Genomic DNA, 20,881 nt, shown 5'->3' on the forward strand with positions numbered 1-20,881 from the left:
ATACCCCAAGTAATCTGTAAATTCCAGTGCAGACAAATCAGATAGTGATCTGTAATAGGGGATTACTTCATTTGGAGCCAATGGGGTGTCTTGTGTTTAGTCAAAGACAATTTCCAGTGGCTTAGAGAGCTCTTGCAATGGCATGTTCTTTGCCCTCTTATCACTACCTGGCTGATAAAAGAGGGATAGTAGTATAATGTAGGAATGTCATGCAGAATATTTATCGGGAGATAAGATACTGGAAGACGCCACCAGTAGGTATTCATTGGAGATAGTTGTTTGTTTCACTGAGCGCCTAGCAAAGTCTAGCCCAAGATGAGTACTACATGTTTAGGTCCTCTTTGCTTTTATTTAATATGGTGTACCTTTTATGACCCCACATAATGTAACTGAGAACACCATGAACTGTGCAACTTTAACACTGCAATGTCTTTATGTGCTTTCTTGAATGTCTGCATTTCTGGATACCTGCCAGGCTTGTTGTATGTTTGGTCCAGGTTGAGCATGTTACATACAACCTGTTGTCTTACATAACACAGAGATACTACTATTATGATTATAAGGAACTGTTCTGTGAAATACTTAGGTTTGAGATAGTTCTCCTTGAATTAACTCCTTAACTCATTAAACACAAACTGTGTTGAGGAAAACAAATCCAATAATTTGCCTTGCATAAGTAGTGACAGTTATCTTGTTTACTAAGGTCAATTTTTTAAAAAGGGTCTGTATTAAAGGTTGTCTAGAACAAAATATTTTTACCCCTGGAAATGAAATACAGGCTAGCCAATTCTATTCACTCATGATTTAACCAACAAGTCCCAGCAAGTACATTGAGTTGGTGCATTTGAACTATTGTGTAATTCATGACACATTCCGTTATAGTGCTTGTGCATGCTTGCAATGCACACACCCACTATTTCTTTCAGAAGAGTACTACTTTACTACTTAACAAATATCTACTCTAATGTACAGTTTTGTACAGTTTAAATTTTAGACCGAAATGGAAAAGCGCAAGTGAAAGCCAGAGTTTCTCCCCCCGCTTGAGCAGAGCAGGCCATTCTCAAGTCTGCACTCAGACAGGAGTCAGACATGGGGCTTTAGACATTACATAATTTATGGCTTTGCGCTGGACTTGTTATTCTTCATTGCGCATGTTTTGTTATTGAGCAACAGCTTCATTGCTAATATTGCTGAGTGAAAAGGTGGGGTATTAGAGGGGTATGGATGAGATTATTCAGGACACAGTCAGCCAAAGAATGTGAAGTGTCAAAACCCACATTTGGATCCAAGAAAAACATTCAGACATTCCTGTGTCCGACTGGGTGTGCTAATACGCAGTTTGTGTTACTGTGTACCAGCTCCTTAACCTTAGATCATTTCACGTTGGTAACACAATTCTCTGAATATGGCTCACAAAAAGTGATGGTACATGTAAAATTACTTTTCTTTTGATACTAATGGTGGTTTATGTTTTGTTACTTAACCTAATCAAACCACAGAGCTAACCTTAAAAGCTTGTGAAATATAGCATCTGCCTTTAAAAAAAAAAGAACAAATATTTCCAAGGTTTTTTTTCATCCCCATTGATTGTTTGTGTGAGAGTTGGTTTAATTAGGTTGACAGGTAAATATCCTGTTGGAGTTTGTATGATTATGCACTTGGAAGTCTGTTATCAGCAGAGTGCTTAAAGAGACACACTGTGCTCATATTTGATTGTAATGTTTGGTTACCAAAGCAAAGCTGTTGATTTAAACAAAAATAATCATACATGCATTTAAAAAATAACTCCTGCTTTGTGTAAATGGGATGCTTTCCTTTCGTTTTTAGAAATATTTTTTTGTCAAAAATAAAGCTTTCAGTAAGACCCATTTACAGTTACTATATCCCCCTGGTAGATACAATCTATTGTTATGGCAGCATGGCACATCAAAAACTAGTGAGGTGATGACACTATCTTTGGGGATTAGTGACGTAAAACCACCTACTGCAATGTAAGTGGAGCACCAGGCTGTGTAAATAATTCAGCTGAGCAGATCAGGTGAATGGGTAGAATGCAATCAACTAGGCATACTTAGAGGTTTAGGTTAATTAGGGTTTATCACAGGTATTGTCTTATGCATACTCTACTACTCCTGTGAGGATCGTTTTTATTCCACCATAGATGTACATTGTAACAATGGTCAATTTAACTCCAGTAAATACATGTGTAGAGTAGTGTTTAACTCATAATACATGTAATAAATATTGTTTTTGTTCACTTGAAGCATACCAATATATCTGTATTGGATGATTTGGTTTAAATCAGCCAAATACATTTTTTTTTTAGGTGTATTAATAGTTAAAGGCCTACTGAAATGAATTTTTATTTATTTAAACGGGGATAGCAGATCTATTCTATGTGTCATACTTGATCATTTCGCGATATTGCCATATTTTTGCTGAAAGGATTTAGTATAGAACGACGATAAAGATCGCAACTTTTGGTATCTGATAAAAAAAGGCTTGCCCCTACCGGAAGTAGCGTGACGTAGTCAATTGAACATATACGCAAAGTTCCCTATTGTTTACAATGATGGCCGCATGAAGTGAGAGAGATTCGGACCGAGAAAGCGACAATTTCCCCATTAATTTGAGCGAAGATGAAAGATTTGTGGATGAGTAAAGTGCAAGTGAAGGACTAGTGGGGAGTTGAAGCTATTCAGATAGGGAAGATGCTGTGAGAGCCGGGGGTGACCTGATATTCAGCTGGGAATGACTACAACAGTAAATAAACACAAGACATATATATATACTCTATTAGCCACAACACAACCAGGCTTATATTTAATATGCCACAAATTAATCCTGCATAAAAACACCTACGTGTTTGTTATGCTAGCTCCTAGCTCCTCTGCTAGCTCCTAGCTCCATAGAACGCGCCAATACAATTCAAACACCTGATCAACACACACAATCACTCAGCCCAAAAGACCGTTCACCTAACCCAAGGTTCATAAAGCTTATATATTTTTAAAAAGTTACGTACGTGACGCGCACATACGGTCAAGCTATCAAATGTTTAGCAGCCAAGGCTGCATACTCACGGTACCTGATATTCAGCTGGGAATGACTACAACAGTAAATAAACACAAGACATATATATACTCTATTAGCCACAACACAACCAGGCTTATATTTAATATGCCACAAATTAATCCTGCATAAAAACACCTACGTGTTTGTTATGCTAGCTCCTAGCTCCTCTGCTAGCTCCTAGCTCCATAGAACACACCAATACAATTCAAACACCTGATCAACACACATAATCACTCAGCCCAAAAGACAGTTCACCTAACCCAATGTTCATAAAGCTTACCGTAATTTCCGGACTATAAGCCGCACCTGACTATAAGCCGCACCAGCTAAATTTAGGGGAAAATACAGATTGCTCCATATATAAGCCGCACCCGACTATAAGCCGCAGGGTTTTGATGTGTAATTACCGTAGTATATAGGGGTTCCTGCTACCACGTAGGGGATTGTCGGGACAGAGATGACTGTTTGGGAATGCAAAGCGTCCCATTTATTAACAATAAATCTTTCAATCATTCAATCAAACTTTCACATCTTTGACATGGCGAACAGCATTCGTGCAGAGTACAAATAATACAACGGTGCAAAGTAATACAAAGTGCTCGCCTGTACGTTATCAAAATAACCAGCCTACCGGTATATGAAAAGTCAGTCTTTAATCATTGTGTCATCGTCTTCCTTCTGCGTACTAAAACCACCGAAATCCTCGTTGTCGGTGTCGGAGAAGAACAGGCCGTAAATAAGCCGCACCCTTGTATAAGCCGCAGAGACCAGAACGAGGGGAAAAAGTAGCGGCTTATAGTCCGGAAATTACGGTATATATTTTTAAAAAGTTACGTACGTGACACGCACATACGGTCAAGCTATGAAATGTTTAGCAGCCAAGGCCGCATACTCACGGTACCTGGTATTCAGCTGGGAATGACTAAAACAGTAAATAAACACAAGACATATATTTACTCTATTAGCCACAACACAACCAGGCTTATATTTAATATGACACACATTAATCCTGCATAAAAACACCTACGTCTTTGTTATGCTAACTCCTAGCTCCTATGCTAGCTCCTAGCTCCATAGAACACGCCAATACAATTCAAACACCTGATCAACACACACAATCACTCAGCCCAAAAGACCGTTCACCTAACCCAAGGTTCGTTTTTCAACTGTGGTTGTTTTTAAAGGGCTTTATAAATAAAGTTGGTATGGTATGGTATGGTATAAAGCTTATATATTTAAAAAAAGTTACATACATACGCAAAAAAAAAGTTGCGCACATACGGTCAAGCGATCAAATGTTTAGAAGCCAAAGCTGCATACTCACGGTAGCATGTCTGCGTCTTTGTCATCCAAATCAAAGTAATCCTGGTAAGAGTCTGTGTTGTCCCAGTTCTCTACAGGCGTCTGTGTATCGAAGTCAAAAGTCCTCCTGGTTAGAGTCTCTGTTATCCGAGTTCTTCCATCTTGACTGCATCTTTCGGGAATGTAAACAAAGACGCGCCGGCTGTGTACTGTTGTTGCTGACTTCGTTCGAAAAATACGTCCGTTTCGCACCGACAACTTTCTTCTTTGCTTGCTCAGCTTCTTTCTCCATAATGCAATGAACATAATTGCAACAGATTCACGAACACAGATGTCCAGAATACTGTGGAATTATGAAATGAAAACAGAGCTTTTTCGTATTGGCTTCAATGTGGAAGGCATACCCGTGTTCCCCGGGCTACGTCACGCGCATACGTCATCCTCAGAGGCGTTTCGAACCGGAAGTTTAGCGGCAAATTTAAAATGTCACTTTATAAGTTAACCCGGCCGTATTGGCATGTGTTATAATGTTAAGATTTCATCATTGATATATAAACTATCAGACTGCGTGGTCGGTAGTAGTCGGTTTCAGTAGGCCTTTAAGTTAATGGTTTTAAATTTGACAGTTTCTCTTGTTTTCATGGAACAGTGAACAAACAGGAAGCAGCTGTCATAACATGTCTACTAGTTACATTTTTAGTCTTGAATAGTTGCTCACTTGAAATTAAAATGTTGCTTAATGATGAAACTCCGTAGCTTTGAGTGGCATGCAGTTCCGTTTTTTGACATACTGAGGCCATTCTGTGCTTGGTATGCTAGCTAGCTTTTAGCTAACACCAAATTTTTGGCTTACACAATTGTGGTTTAGTTTATTACAAACAGGCTTAAGAACATTTTAATAACAAACTCAACATGGTTACCCTTGCCCTATTCAAGATGCCCAAAAAAGGATTTGGAAAAAGCAGAACTTATTTAATCACGTCACTTTTCCATATCTCTCTAATTGCCGATCGTCTGTTCACTTCCTGTGTTTACTATGTTTAGACTCACAATAACTGAGTGATATTCCCACTGGACTGCAATCTATTTGTGGTGGGGGTGATGTAATGATATTGTTGGCTGTGCCGTTATGCATTTGCATAAATTGAGTTAAGAAAACACAACAACCGAAACAGGTGTTTAGAACTACAAATGAACTATCTTGTCGCTTCTTCTGTTCTTTAAAAAAAAATATATATTTATAGACCTAGGGCCTCATGTAACTAGAGTTGCGGGACTTTCCTACTAAAAATAGACGTATGTTCAAATCCAGAGAAGTACATACACCAGTAAAACAAACAAACAAAGTCAAGCACATTTCTTTTTACATTTCAATCAACTTGAAATTGGTACCAGATTTCGGCGTTGCTTGCCATGCCCAGACCGTGCCCCCTTTCAAGTACACAAATCATATTGAAAGGCGCCATGTGCTTAGGTACTGCACAAGTCAGTAGGAGGTGCTTCTTTCTGGTGTTGGGAGCGATCACCAGCGGGTTGAAATTGCTGTGTGCTGCGGAAAACCACAGGTTGAATGAAATAAAAAAGAAACGGTCGGGCATCAGAAAGGTGAGGAAGAAGTTGGATGTACTTCGCCAAAACAGATGAGTGTTTAAAAATATATAGTCGCGGCAACTGGATTATAGGCGGAGGGTCCCTTCCTCCTCATCGCTTCGTGTGTCGCCCTATCCCAGAACAGCGCTTGGTGCCAGCGGACAAAATTATTTAATCTTGCAATCTTTTAAATGCAAACATGCCGGCATATCACAAAAGATACAAACGACTTTGAATTTCGTTTGATTACTCAATTTATTATTAGAACACAAAAGAGCTGCTTGCCGTAGCTGCCGTATATGTGACAGCCTCCTCGGTCTCGGAGGTGCCAGTGTGCAGTTGATGTTGTCCACCTGACATGGCCAAGGAGTCCCAGTAACATGTTTTGACAGGACAATTTTGTGTCGTGGTCTCTATCTTTTTATTTTTGTTAAAATCAAATGTTGGCAAAGCCAGAACAACCACCTTTGTGTGTCGCCAAAGCATCCACAGCCTCTAGAAATGAACGTATGTCAGCCATCTAGTTGGTTTGAAGCAGCGGCGCGCATTTCCATGTCAATGTCAATCTTGATATGTAAATCTCATCTTTGCCGTGAAAAAGGTTGTACGTGTGCTTAAGCAAGCTTGCTACATGAGACCCCAGGTGCATTTTAATGTGAATATGGGCGTGGGCTAACAGGTGGCGCGCAATCTATTTGTGGCGGTTCAAATTTATGACATTTCATAAATGTATGGGGAACACTGAAGCAGTAGCAATACTGACAAACATTGATTTAAAGAAGTAGTCAGTACTACTTAGGAGGTTCAGGAGTGTTGAGGTCTCACATGGTAAAATTATCTTACCTCAAAATGGAAATTGCATTTTATTTTACTTTATTTATTTTTTTTGTTATTTTGATAAAAAGGACAATTTGTTTTGAATATGTCTTTATAATGGCTTGTGTCTGAGAAATTAACCTTTTAAGAAAAGCACCAAAATACAGCCAAATACTCTGATAGTGTGAAACGATTTTTAGTGTAGTTCTATTAGTCATAGAGATGGATTATGAAATCACTGCTGAAAACCGAAAATGACAATTTTTCTCTCGTACACTTTTCGAAGTATACCGTTGAGTGACAGTTGCATCTACCTTTCCCTCAGTAGCAGCTACCTTTATGCTCACAAGTTTGATACATTAAGGGTCATCAATTTTTACTCCTCACCATCATAGACAAATAATGTTAAAGACACAATCCTTCAATATTTTATCATAAATTAGGTTCTACTTGAAATATCACACCAATGGATCAGCGTTGTGTCCGTGCATGAAAATATGTGTCAATAAATAAGGAAAACACCTATACATTACATTTGTAGTCTTTCGTCTTCACACTTGTTTTGTTCTCATGGCTGCTCTCTGCTGTGACTACCGTAATTTCCGGACTATAAGCCGCTACTTTTTCCCCTCGTTCTGGTCCCTGCGGCTTATACAAGGGTGCGGCTTATTTACGGCCTGTTCTTCTCCGACACCGACGAAGAGGATTTCGGTGGTTTTAGTACGTAGGAGGAAGACGATGACACAATGATTAAAGACTGACTTTTCATATACCGGTAGGCTGGTTATTTTGATAACATACAGGCAAGCACTTTGTATTACTTTGCACCGTTGTATTATTTGTACTCTGCACAAATGCTGTTCGCCATGTCAAAGATGTGAAAGATTGATTGAATGATTGAAAGATTTATTGTTAATAAATGGGACGCTTTGCGTTCCCAAACAGTCATCTCTGTCCCGACAATCCCCTCCGTGGTAGCAGGAACCCCTTTATACTACGGTAATTACACATCAAAACCCTGCGGCTTATAGTCGGGTGCGGCTTATATATGGAGCAATCTGTATTTTCCCCTAAATTTAGCTGGTGCGGCTTATAGTCAGGTGCGGCTTATAGTCCGGAAATTACGGTACTTAATTCTTAGCCAGGCAGGCAAGCATGTGTGATGTTATTTGTATTTTGTGATCTTGCCATTATGGCAGGAAAAGCAGGAGCCATAGCCTTTTATGACTGCAGCATCAGGCAACAAGACACAGAGTCCTACGTGTTTCTGTATTGATGAATAAACATTTTTCAGGATGTCTGAGATAGGTCGGAACAGTCCATGTGGTTGTGTAGGAGTTGTCTCTTCCCTTTATTTTTTTTTAGAGAACTGGGGCCTTATGTAACAGGAGTTGTGTGGATTGCTACTAAAAATAGACATATGTTCAAATCCAGAAAACAGCGTATGCAAGTAAAAATTCAGATGTATTAAAGGGTTTGTGCACCGAAATCCTAGCACATTTCTTTGTTATATCGACTTGCAATAAACTTGAAATTGGCGGCAGGAGGTTGCTTGGCATGGCCAGACTACGCCCAGGCCATGCCACCTTTATAAAGCCGCAAATCATATTGAAACTAGCCATGTGATTGAGAACTACACGCTCTGTCCAATCACAAGTCAGTAGGAGGGGCTTCTTTCTTGGAGCGAATGACAACGGTTCAAAATATTGAAAATGCTGTGTGAAGAAACAGTAGACAGGCGGAAATAAAAAAAGAAATGGTTGGCCATCAGGATAAAAAATGAAAAAAAAAAATTCTTCACGGCTTCCCTCCCGCAGCCTAGCGCTCGGTGGCATGGGACCACCCAGCCCCATTATGTAATTTGGTTTATGCCCCCGGTCTCGAGTCCCATCGTGCCACAACCTTCGGCCAGCCAAGCTGGTGCTGCAGTCACAAGAACACATTTTAACAGTAATAGGTTGCAAAATGATCACCTACATACATTAAGAGATGTTCTCATAAATATTAGTATAAATATAAATAATTAATTGCATAAAGGGGAGGAGGAGTTCCATCCATCCATCCATTTTCTACCGCTTATTCCCTTCAGGGTCGCGGGGGGCGCTGGAGCCTATCTCAGCTACAATCGGGAGGAGGAGTTGTTAATTGTTAATGTCTCTGATGTGTGCATCAATCAGCCTGAGAATTAAAAGTTGGCACATTTCTTATGTGAACGGTTACCCAGCATCACCTCTTTGTTGCCAAAGTATCCACAACGTGTAGAAATGTACGTACGGCAGCTATGGAGTTGGCATGAGGCACTGCACATTTCCACTTCCATGTCAACGTTGGTCTTGATCCATTTCATCTTTGCCGTGAAAAAGGGCGTATGGCAGGCTTTTGTGCGTATGCAAGCTTGTTACATAAGGGCCTTGGTCTTTTTTTGTAATGGATTAGCCGGTGGCTTCAAATAGTGCTGGCACAAATATCCATTCATCATCTTTACTGCTTATGTTCAAGGCCACAGTGAAAGAAGGCTGTCCCAGGTGAGTTGGGGGGAGAGACACAATTCGCCCGAGAGCAAAGGTGGCCAAACTCTTTGGCTCAGGGGCCACATTGGCTTTTTAAATTTGACAGACGGGCCGGGCCGGGCGAACACATGATGCATTTCAAAGCATATCATATCTGTTGGAACAAAGTGTAGACTTCCCAAACATGGGCTCTACATCTATTTTCAACAATATCATATCAGAATCGGAAACACAAAAATGGCATTACATGGTTAACACTTACATTCTCTTTCAGTGTGAGCAGTGTTGTTGATTACCCTTTTTTGCCAATGCGTCTAAGTCTTGTATCAGTTTTGTTGTGGCAATTGTCAAAACAGACCTTTGCCTAATTTTGTCCTAATATTTGACGAGCCAGATTAAAAAAAACAACGGGTCGGATGTGGCCCCCGGGCCGTAGTTTGCCCATCCTGCCCTAGAGGGTTCACTGTCATTCATGATGCTAACATACACTACTCTCAAAACTTCACCAATTTTTACATGCTGTTGTCTGTCATTGTACAATGCTGAATTCAACCTATAAACCTTAAAGCTACAGTGTGCTCAAAGAACTTAATATATACAGTTGCAAGAAAAATTACTTGGATTTCTGCATGAATTGGTGATAAAATGTCTCCTTGTGCTCAATAAAAATATGAAAACCTATGACTTTTTGTGCGGTATTAGTTTAAGCAGACTGCCTATTGTTGTGGCCTCGATGAAGAGCAAAACACATTTTATGACCAATTTATGCAAAAGAAATCCCAAAGGGATCACATACTTTTTCTTGCAACTGGTAATATGTATCATCTATATATATATTTAAGATACATTGTATCTTAAATTAGGAAATGTTACAGAAACCTTGAGGTTGGAAAAACTAGACTATTTATCGGCCCTAGTGTGTGAATGAGTGTGAATGTTGTTTATCTGTGTTGGCCCTGTGATGAGGTGGTGACTTGTCTAGGGTGTACCCCGTCTTCCGCCTGAATGCAGCTGAGATAGTCTGCAGCACCCCGAAAGGGAGAAGCGGTAGAAAATGGATGGATGTAATAAACAACTCTTCTGTCTTCACATCCACTTGTATCTATCACAGTTTCATGATTGAGGTGCCCTCTAACTTCCTCAACTGCGTTATGAGAGTTACCAAGTTAACACTACTACTACAGCATGTCACTAAGTGTGTTCAACACAATTATGAGGCAGTATAAAGGTTAAATGTATTTTATGCATGTCCATATTTTGTTGGTTTTACACTGGAAAAAAGTTATGAGTGAGCTGTGAAAGTTACTGTTTTGTATTTCAAAAAGATTCCCCTTTTTACCTTTAAACAACATTGTTGTGGAATGAACAAAACCATGTACAGTATGAACAAATAGTGTTTGCGTAAGAACAGTTTTTTTGCGTAATGCAACTTCTTCCTCCTGAAGAATAGATGGGAAATGGCTGTTACTCCCTCTTTCTGGTCAAGAAGGCCAAAAAAAATGTTTTAAAAGCTCTACGTAAACTGTTTTCTATTTGCAGGCAGACAAACACAAGAACATGCTTTTTGTCGGTTATACAATTGTAAGAAATTGCGTCATTTATCACAGTGTAATTCTGTTATTATGGTCATGCGTCCAGCTGTTGCTTGGCAACAGTAATTTCCCCCTGTGGTCGTCACAGCAGTGGCTGCTATTTCTAGCACCATTACTCAGTGAGTGTGTCCAAGTCCAATAAACAATGGTTTTCGTACAGCTCACTCTTACTTCTGTTGCAGGGTTGCTACTCTACACTTTTTTGAAATGGACATTTGACACATTCATTTGTACACGCATACTAGTACTTCTTTACTATGAGACTAAGTATACTGTAAACAGTGCCAGGTATTCTTCTATACAATTACTACCATTTGAATTAGTTTTTTCTTCTACTTTGAACTCCGTTATGGTTTAAATAAGAATACAAAATCATGGAAGGTCTTTTTTTTCCCCCAAAACAATTTGGACTCATTGGACAAAAATAATTTTGTCTTAAATTCATGACCATACAGATACATACTTGTGGCCATGTTACGTACTTTTTTTAGGATCCCTACATTGGCTGGAAAGTATGCATGCGTGCATGTCTGTTTGCATATAGGTAGCTATGTAAAGGTTGTTGGGACAAGCGGTAGAAAGTGAATAGATGGATGGATGGATGGATGGATGGATGGATGGATGGGTATGAATATTACTGTGGATAAAGATATACAAAAAAAGTAGAGATGGGAATTTTGTGGTTGTTACAGTGCATTTGGAAAGTATTTTCCCAAAGATAGATCTGCCAACCTTGTGGCATCGTGTTCAAAAAGACTCCAAGCTGTAATTGCTGCCAAAGGTGCAACAATGAAATATCAAGCAGAAGCTATGAATAATTATGTACATGAGATTTCTTAGTTTTTTATTACTAATACATTTGCAAACATTTCTAAAGAAAAAACGTTTTCCCATTGGGGTATTGTGTCTACAATTTTGAGGACAAAAAATAATGTATTCCATTTTGGCTCAAGGCCCGTAACATAACAAAATGTGGAAAAAGGAAAGCGTTGTGAATACTTTCCAGATGCATCGTAAATGTATTCTTCAACCCTACCTTTTCAGAGCAACTAGACCTGTTGCGTAGCAGTTGCATTGCTTTAATGTCACTCTGTTCCATTGAGCAGAAATGCTGCACAGCAGTAACTTCCCCAAATTAGATGCCAGTTGTGATTATAGTAATACTTGCTTCAAACACGCGCAAGCCTTTTTCTTATTACATTCCCTTTCCTCATCTTAGCCCAATTCTTTGATATCTCATGTACGTAAACAGGGAGTTGCAGACAATGTTAAATGCCGCTGTTGTCATGAGGTCCAGCTGGAGGGCACCGCCACTCCTTTGTCCTCACAGCAGATAAAGCCACTCAGCTCAAATGTGCTCTATTACTGTCTACGTAGGAATAAACTGTCAGCCGATAGGCTGAGAGTAATTGTGCTGAATAGCTATTTCTTAAACTTATTCAACATTTATGGCTTTGTTGTCCAAACTAGGCTTGCCACTGCTATCAATAGGGTCTCTCATCTGTATCAAAAGAATATGGTGTATTGGATCAACACATCACATTAACTTCTTACTTTAAATGTTGATACATGGGTGTAAGATTGTTAGAATATCACTATCTCCATTTTTTTGCCACATCGTCTAAAGCAGGGGTCGTCAACGTGGTACCCACGGTTTACCAGGAACTTAGGAGTCGCCTGCGAGCCTGTTCTAAAATGGGACACTCACCAGTGAGTTGTCTAAAACGTTATTTTATTGTTGCTATTTCCCTGATTCACACTTTTATTAATGCATAGTTGAAAATGACAATATTGAAAATTAAACGGAATATCTTAAAAATGAATTAACTTTGACATGGTCTAATTCAAAGATAAGTATTGTCTGCATGGCAAAACCTTGGCACTCGGAGTAGGCAGTCATGGAGACATGTTGCAGGTGGAGTAGCTTGTCCTTGGCTCCTCACCAGCAGTTCTAGAAGAAACATCACCTTGGGAACTAAGACCTTAATAGTCTGACTCACATTTTAAGGACCAAAGCTAGTTAAAAGACACTTGTGAAAGGAGGGAACTACTTTTTGTTGTTTGGTTCAAATCAAGGTCACTGCTCTCTCCAAAGCTTGTAGTTGCCAACTTTGTTGAAACCACTGCAATAATTCCACAAGTCCCTTAAGTTGCTATTTAATATTCCAATAGCAGCATACTTCTATAATAAACTAATAATCAATTAGCTGTATGAGTTATTATATACAAAGACGCAAATGAAGTAAATGTCATGCTTTTATGTTACTTGAAGAGTAGTTTATGCCCAAAACTTACTGAAAAAAGCAGCACTCACCACAATAACCAAAGTGCCTACTGCACATGCCATAATACCATTTACGGTAACTGAAACTAATATTGACTAATATTACTTGTACATGCAACACAGTTTATGATACATTTTTTATTTTATTTTGATGGCTTGTTATAGTAGAACAGGGGGATTTTCTTAATGTTGTAGAAGTGATCATTTAAAAAATATACAATTATAACTATTGATTGAAATAGTGTTGCATGTTGATGTTAATCTTTTTCATGCCTTATTAAATAATTTGAGTTATTTTGAGAATTCATTATTGTGGTCAATGTCTGCCGGCATGAGGATAAATATAATTAATTGTTGATAATGAAATATCTTTACAAGTAAAATAAGTGTGTATCAAATTGGTATCCCTTGGTATTACTCCTAAGTAGACCTTGGCTTCCGAAAGGCTACTGGCCCATGGTCTAAAGTCAACTACTTTAAATCAACTACCTGTACTTTGAAGAAATGGCAGTTTACTAATAAATTAAATTAGTTTTTTGTAGTATATATTGTTTTACTTAAGCATTAGATATGTTTTATTTTAAACATGGCAGTTATCTTGGATACCCGGCAACTAGTTTAAATGCTGACCATTTGTTGCTAAGCAAACATATTGGAGCAGTCCTGTAAGATGATCTCTTGTGAAATCTTATACTTGATATACTTCTTAACAGCCTCTGTTTTTTCTTTTTCAGAGCTCCAGAGATTATTTTGGGCTTGCCATTTTGTGAGGCTATTGATATGTGGTCACTGGGATGTGTTATAGCTGAGCTCTTCCTCGGCTGGCCTCTGTATCCGGGTGCTCTAGAGTATGACCAGGTAATATTCTTCACTAACACACACTCACAGCTCATTCATCAAAGTCCCTATTGGTTGAGAAGAGGATGTACAGACATCACAGCAGTAACCCCAATGAAAATTAAATAAATAACCCAAAAATACGAATTACATGCTGCAATTGGAGATGTAATTTAATAGTATACCAACACTTAAAGTTTTCATTACGCCCTTAATTATTTTGTTAGTCTCCTCTTTGATGTCTGTTTCACTGTATGACAGAAATCCCACAAATCCAGCATGAAATTTGGAAATTATTCTTGGAAATCTGTGACAGTCCTTCCAGTTTTGTGTGGTCTTAATGTTACAACTGGGACTCCTACTTGAGCAGATTCACAGATGAACGCAGGATTACATGTTTTCCTCATGTTTTCACATTATTATGAATTGTTAAAGAAATACATGGACAATCTTCTCCATTTGTGAAAATATGTGACGCGCAATCAGTCTGTGCAACTGTTACAGTGGGCATGCCAGGACTCACTTTTGCTTGCACATTGCACCCAGAGCATGCTGCCTTAAGCCAAATCTCACTGCTGCTGCTTTACACAGCAAAATGTATTTATAACTGTAAGCTTGGTCATAGACTATAGAGATACACACAGTGATGAACCATTTGCACACTTTTATTGCTCTCGAGTACAATGCTGTTTGGCTGGTCAGTGTTTGTGTTGTGAGAAAACAGAGAAAAGAAAAACAATTCTAAAGACTTGACTCGGGTGTAAATGTATCTGTGAAACTACAATTTGTAATTGTGAATCTGTATTTTGACCCAATGACATTGTTTAGTAGTGTTTTTTCCCTGTCAATCTTAAACAGTACACCACTGCATTTATTATTTTCTCTTTGCTGTAACCTGTTTTCTGTTTTGACTTGCTCAGATCAGATACATCTCGCAGACCCAGGGCCTTCCTGCAGAGCATCTGCTTAACAAGGGCACCAAGACCACTCGTTTTTTCTGCAAAGATTCAGACTCGCCCTATGCCTCCTGGAGATTAAAAGTACTTGCACACAAATCAAAATACACAAGATTGCACCTTCATATTTCGTAGTTGTTTTTTATAGTTGGTCCAAACTGAACTTGGTCCTTTCACAGCATACCATAACTGTAGTTAGTCTCTTTCAAAACAATGCGTTGGTTTAAGAAATAACTTGTTTCTCTTTTTTTATGCCCTTTTGCCTTATGGGCCCTCAATCAATACACTGGTAATACAAAGGTGAAGTTGTAACTGTAGTGCTTTGTTACACTACACAGGTCCCACTTTTGGAGGTGATTTCACCTCTCATGGAAAAAAGACCATGTATCTGATGAGCTCGTTCTAAATCCTTTTTTAAATTAATTTCAATACTTCAAATCAATATGTAATGATTAACCAAAGTGATAGTGAATGTATGCAATTCATCCAGCTCTAACATTCCTTATTATAATATGATTTGTTTGTTCTTTGAGACTCTTAATTTTATTTTTGATACTGGTGTTTTTCTCCAGACAACAGAAGAGCATGAGAAAGAGACAGGACTTAAATCCAAAGAAGCCAGGAAATATATCTTCAGCTGTCTGGATGACATTGCACACGTAAGTCCCAACAGGCTGATAATAATGCTCTCATATTCATGTAAGTTTTAGCCTCCTGATCTTATTTCAAAGGAACTGTCCCTAACTGAAATACCTTATTAGGTAACTGGTGACAGTGATTGTCATATGAACTGTTCTTTGTTTACCATTTCATTGTATCCTCCTGCCAGGTGAACTTAATGCTCAGTCCTGACAACAGTGACGTGCAAGCTGATAAGGCAGACAGGAGAGAATTTGTCTCTCTATTGAAGACCATGTTGCTGGTCGATGCAGAGGACAGAACTGTGCCTTGCAACATCCTCAGTCACCCTTTCCTCACTATGACTCATCTGTTGGATCACCCCCACAGTAACCAGTAAGGCTGACTGAAACTGACAGACACCAAGTGTGATGCATTTCATTTTTGCTTATTTCCCTAATATTCCACAGATTCTAGCGAGTTCAAATATAAGACAAAATGTCTCCTTCAGTACACTACACATTAGAGACAATTAAATTATAAATCGGTCTATCGTAACAATTCAAAGGAAACCGCAAATGCGGCCACTATAGACCGGTTGGGAACCATTTTGAGCCTTGATGAACAAACACAATGAAGCAGGAAACGATTGAAAGCAGAGGATTAGTAAATAACGATGATTCACTTAGATTTGTTGCTGCTTGTTAATTTGTTGAAATATTTAGAAACAAATGAGGTGAAGTCCTGTTTGGCACAGGATAAAAAACGATATATTTGTATACGTATCTGTGGATGTAAGTGTACGTATGGCATCGCCAGCCACGTATGCCAAAGTATGAAGCAGGTTCACCTAAAGCACAAGCGAGCATCATTGTTAATAGCTGTTGTTTGTTAAATTATTAAACCAAAATTGGAAAGAACGCAATTCCATCCATTCATCCATTTTCTACCGCTTGTCCCTTTTGAGGTTGCGGGGGGTGCTGGAGCCTATCCCAGCTGCACATGGGCGGAAGGCGGGGTACACCCTGGAAAAGTCACCACCACAGATAGACAACATTCACACTTGCACACTAGGGCCAATTTAGTGTTGCCAATCAACCTATCCTTAGGTGCATGTCTTTGGAGGTGGGAGGAAGCCGGAATACCCGAAGAGAACCCACACAGTCACGGGGAGAAGACATAACAAAAAAACAATTTGTATTGTAGCAAGTTTATCCTAAACATATCTTTGTTAAAAAAGCTGACAGTCCTCCATCAACATAATGCATCATTGCAGAAAATGATATACTAGTGGCCGCTACAGAGAGTAAAAATGGCAAAATAATTGGAACGAGGCCACATTATACAAGTGGCCACTATAGACCACTTGTATAATGTTACTTTTCTATGCGGAATAATACATTTTTGTGGTCGCTAACACAAGTTTGACTATTAAATTAGATGCCCAATGAAACGTCATTATTCAGCTGTAGCAGTAGCTTAACTGTGCACATAAACTTAATTCAGAGCATATACTTTATCTAATGTCTACTCTGCTCTATTCTATTCCAGTGTGCAGTCATCTTTTCGGATCATGGACATGTGTCACGGCCGCCCCAACAGCACAGTTTTTGATGCTTTGAACCAGAACACCATTCCTTTCTCAAGACCCCCTATGGGCCCAACTGCTTCCTCTGGCCTCCCTCTGGGCTACAACAACATACCAGTTCACACACAGGTGACATTTTGGAATTGTTCTGTTTTAAAAGACATATTTTCTTTTGATGCTTTCTTTGCTATTTTATTCATATCGACACAAATCTTGTTTGCATTTTTGTAGTGTACTGTGTACTGTATACAATGACATAACTTTGGGTTAAACAATAAAACATTAGGATATTGGCAATTAAAATGCAGATACAAATGGTAAATATTTCTAAGTTGCAGATCAGTGTAGTTACCCTTTACACCACAATAGTATCCACTTAAAAAAAAGTACTGAAAAGTGGTTTTAACTCCCTAATAAATTACACCTTTGATGTCACCTCATCATATTATGCTACCATCTACTGCTCTCCTACTGACTGCTTTTATACTATTTCAATGCAGTCTGTTACCCAATCCGCTCCTTCAGTGTTGCATCCTGGGATGGCTTTAACAGCAAGAAATGGACAGTTTGGATGCAGTGACTCTTTCCCACCTATTCTTCTCTGCCCTTCCAACATCCAAGGTATGTTGCTGGATAGTTTGGAAATAGTGATTTGCTGGGCTTAGAAAGTTTTGCAAAACTGTTCGTTACTCCAAAAAAGGTAAATGTGCCATAAACATTTTCTGATTAACCTTTGTTTTTGTTTTTTTTGGTCTTCTGAAGGTAACCTTAACCAATCAGTCGGGTACTCAGTTCCCCTGCTACCCCAGGCACCTCCTATACAGCCCCTTCCAGTGAGGCCTAGCATAATAACACAGGTAAGACACACATTAAAACTTTACTCTTACAAATAGTAGAACCATTCAAACTGCTCCTTTCTTTCTAAGTATAAATATAATTGGAAACCTGGGGAAAAGCATTTTTGTCCTTTTTTTTTTTTTCTTTCCTAACTTAACATAAGGCATGACTAGTGGATCTGGCATCTGGGTCAATTCCTGATCACATCCACATTTAGAATTTATTTCTCTTGTCCTATAGCCACCCTGGTCTAGCAGGGGTCAGCAGCTCTTAGTCCAAGCTGCCTGGCCACAGATGACTGCAGTGGGTGTGACTCCCTCTCACCCGGTCCCGCCAGCCCAGTCCATTACCAATGACATCATAGCCGGCCCTCCAAGGATCAGCAGCTGGGGGTAAGTTCCTGAATTCCTTGCTTATCAGACAATTCCCTCTTGCATTCTTTTGGAAGTCCTTATCCTACATTTCCAATTTTCAGAATTAAATATATGTTTAAATCTACTTATCAGTGGTCCCCAAAGTACGACCCGCAGGCTGGTTCCGGCCTGTCAGCGTTCGCAATCTGGCCCCCGGGACGGTCAGAGTTAAAAAAAAAAAAAAAAAAAAAAAAAATAGTAGTAATTTTATAATTTGTTTTTTTTTTGTTTTTTTTTTTAATGTCCAGCAGCTCAGGCAAATCATATTGTTGATGTAGATGTCCATATCTGCTGTGCAGATTTACAAAAGAGAAGTGTGGGATACTTCTTGTTGCCTTATTCAGGGTTTCTGCAGAACATTAAAAGTCATTAAATGGATTTTGCGAAAATTAAGGCCTTAAATGGCTTTAAAAAGCGTTAAATACAATGTCCAGAGGCATTAAAAATGTAATACAATTGTAGGACTGGGCTGATAATGCGATAAATTAAAATGAACCTAATAGCCTTGCGGACGCCGGTCATCGCTAATTTACTACGTCTGTCTGTGTGTTTCTTGTCTTCCTCTCTGGCTTTTAGACTGAATACAAGAGGTCTGGTAAGGTCCAAAAGAACGCTGCCTCCATAGCGGACACTCTCATGGATGGCAAAATTAAAGGCTTTGCCATTCTTTCGTCAACGTAGGCATGTAGCTTTCAACTCTGACATCGTCGTGTTAATAAGAAAGTTGTGCTTGTTTCAGAAGCGACTTTTTAATTTCAGTTTCCAGTTCGACACACGAGCTAACTCGGCTAATATTGTCAACTCTCATGGCGCAGGCATCTCGCGTGACCTACAGTGGCCTAGGATGAACAAACAAGGCAATTCTCACAACGGACCACAACACTTTTATTCTGACATTCCCACAGTAAATGAATAATAGTTCCTTTAGCTGTGTGACACGTTATACACATAACTTGCTATCTACTTTACCATTTTATACAACTGTGAGGGAGTAAAATACAATATATTCATTGTTTGTCTCAGCTTATTTTTAATGCATTTATATGGCTTATTGGCATTTTTCCAAATATGATTATGAATGTCTTCTTCTAAAATGTTTAAATCAATCATCTATTTTCAAACACATGCATCGTTGCCATTCCTAGTATGATGTTCATTTATTATTCCATAAAACGTTTTAACTTTTTAATTATATCCTGATTGGAATATGTATTCTCCACTGTGTGACTATTTTAAGGCATGTAGTCAGAAGATATGCATTTGTTTGAAGAGCTACATTTTAAATAGTGACTTCTGGGTAGATTATATTGATCAACTAATTCAGAATTGGATGTTTATGTAGAGGGTTTAAGTTTAATCATTTCGATTGAAGGTACACTGTGATAATTGACAGGCGGAATCTTTTAATTGAATATTGTCTGCGGCCGGTGCACAGAGTCAGAACACCGGAAGCTTGGAATGCTACATCCTGTGAACATGCTTATGTTGTGGCGAAAGCAAAAAAATTAAAATACATGTCAGAAAAATAAGAAACTGCAAATTTCAGCAAAAGTGGGTAGCTGGCTAACTTTTCAAAACTTGGTTAAAGCCTGTCTATGTAAACCCAGAGTCTGGCATTCTGCAACATGTGCAAAAAGACCTCCAAACTTTGCTCAATGGGCATCAATGTGGTGAAATCACACACACTATTAGCTAATTACAAGTCAGCGATTAAAGGTAGGCAGCAGTTAACAGGGCCACATTTTTTGGCATGACTAACAAAGCTATTTCTGCTGTGGCCACCACAACTGTCAGCTACTGCTACCACTACAGAAAAATGAATAAATAAAATAAAATTCTCAGATGAAAGTCTTGCTAGCCAGGTTTTTTTTGTCACAACATACCTCATACGCACCTGGGACCTCATGTACAAAGCTTACATACCCACAAAAATCTGTCGTACGCCCTTTTTCACAGCAAAGATGAGATGTATCAAATCTGACTTTGACGTGGTGGATACTGTGGATATCTAGCTACACACAAGTGGTGGTGGGTAAAAGTTCATGGAAAAAAGTGTCAACTTTCACTCCTGACTGATTGATGTGCCCATCAGAGACATATGAAGAATTAACCCCCAACCACCACACATTCGGGCTCGGCTACATTTGATTTTAACAATGATTCAAAGATCGAGGCAGAGACACACAATTCACTTGTTTGCCAATGCATTTAAAGCTTCATATTCCTATCAATATTTGTGAGGACATATATCAATTTATCTCAGCGATCATTTTGCCACAATGCCTTCCTGTGACTCCAGCGGATAGAAGCGATTGGCGGCACACAAGACCGTGCAGGGACATGTGGAGGGCTGGGTCGACTTGGTCACGTACTGTATGGCTGCGACAGTCCTTGCATGTATATTGTAATAAGACATTGAGTAATCAAACAAGAGGCAAATTATTTCTTATACCTTTTAATAGC

At 38.9% G+C, this 20,881-nt stretch overlaps 1 protein-coding gene across 3 annotated transcripts in view; it reads left to right on the forward strand.

Moving 5' to 3' along the window:
* The window catches only part of hipk3a (homeodomain interacting protein kinase 3a), a 66,049-nt gene that overhangs the window by 36,332 nt on the left and 8,836 nt on the right, over positions 1-20,881 (forward strand). For all 3 annotated transcript variants that reach the window (XM_062036216.1, XM_062036218.1, XM_062036217.1), the window contains exons 5-12: positions 13,904-14,027; positions 14,927-15,046; positions 15,535-15,621; positions 15,792-15,976; positions 17,132-17,297; positions 17,669-17,789; positions 17,931-18,025; positions 18,246-18,397. In XM_062036216.1, coding sequence (XP_061892200.1) covers positions 13,904-14,027; positions 14,927-15,046; positions 15,535-15,621; positions 15,792-15,976; positions 17,132-17,297; positions 17,669-17,789; positions 17,931-18,025; positions 18,246-18,397 — 1,050 coding nt within the window. The remainder of the gene's footprint in view (positions 1-13,903; positions 14,028-14,926; positions 15,047-15,534; positions 15,622-15,791; positions 15,977-17,131; positions 17,298-17,668; positions 17,790-17,930; positions 18,026-18,245; positions 18,398-20,881) is intronic.

The sequence above is a fragment of the Entelurus aequoreus genome, linkage group LG24 (assembly GCF_033978785.1).
Source record: "Entelurus aequoreus isolate RoL-2023_Sb linkage group LG24, RoL_Eaeq_v1.1, whole genome shotgun sequence".
Classification (NCBI taxonomy): Eukaryota; Metazoa; Chordata; class Actinopteri; order Syngnathiformes; family Syngnathidae; genus Entelurus; species Entelurus aequoreus.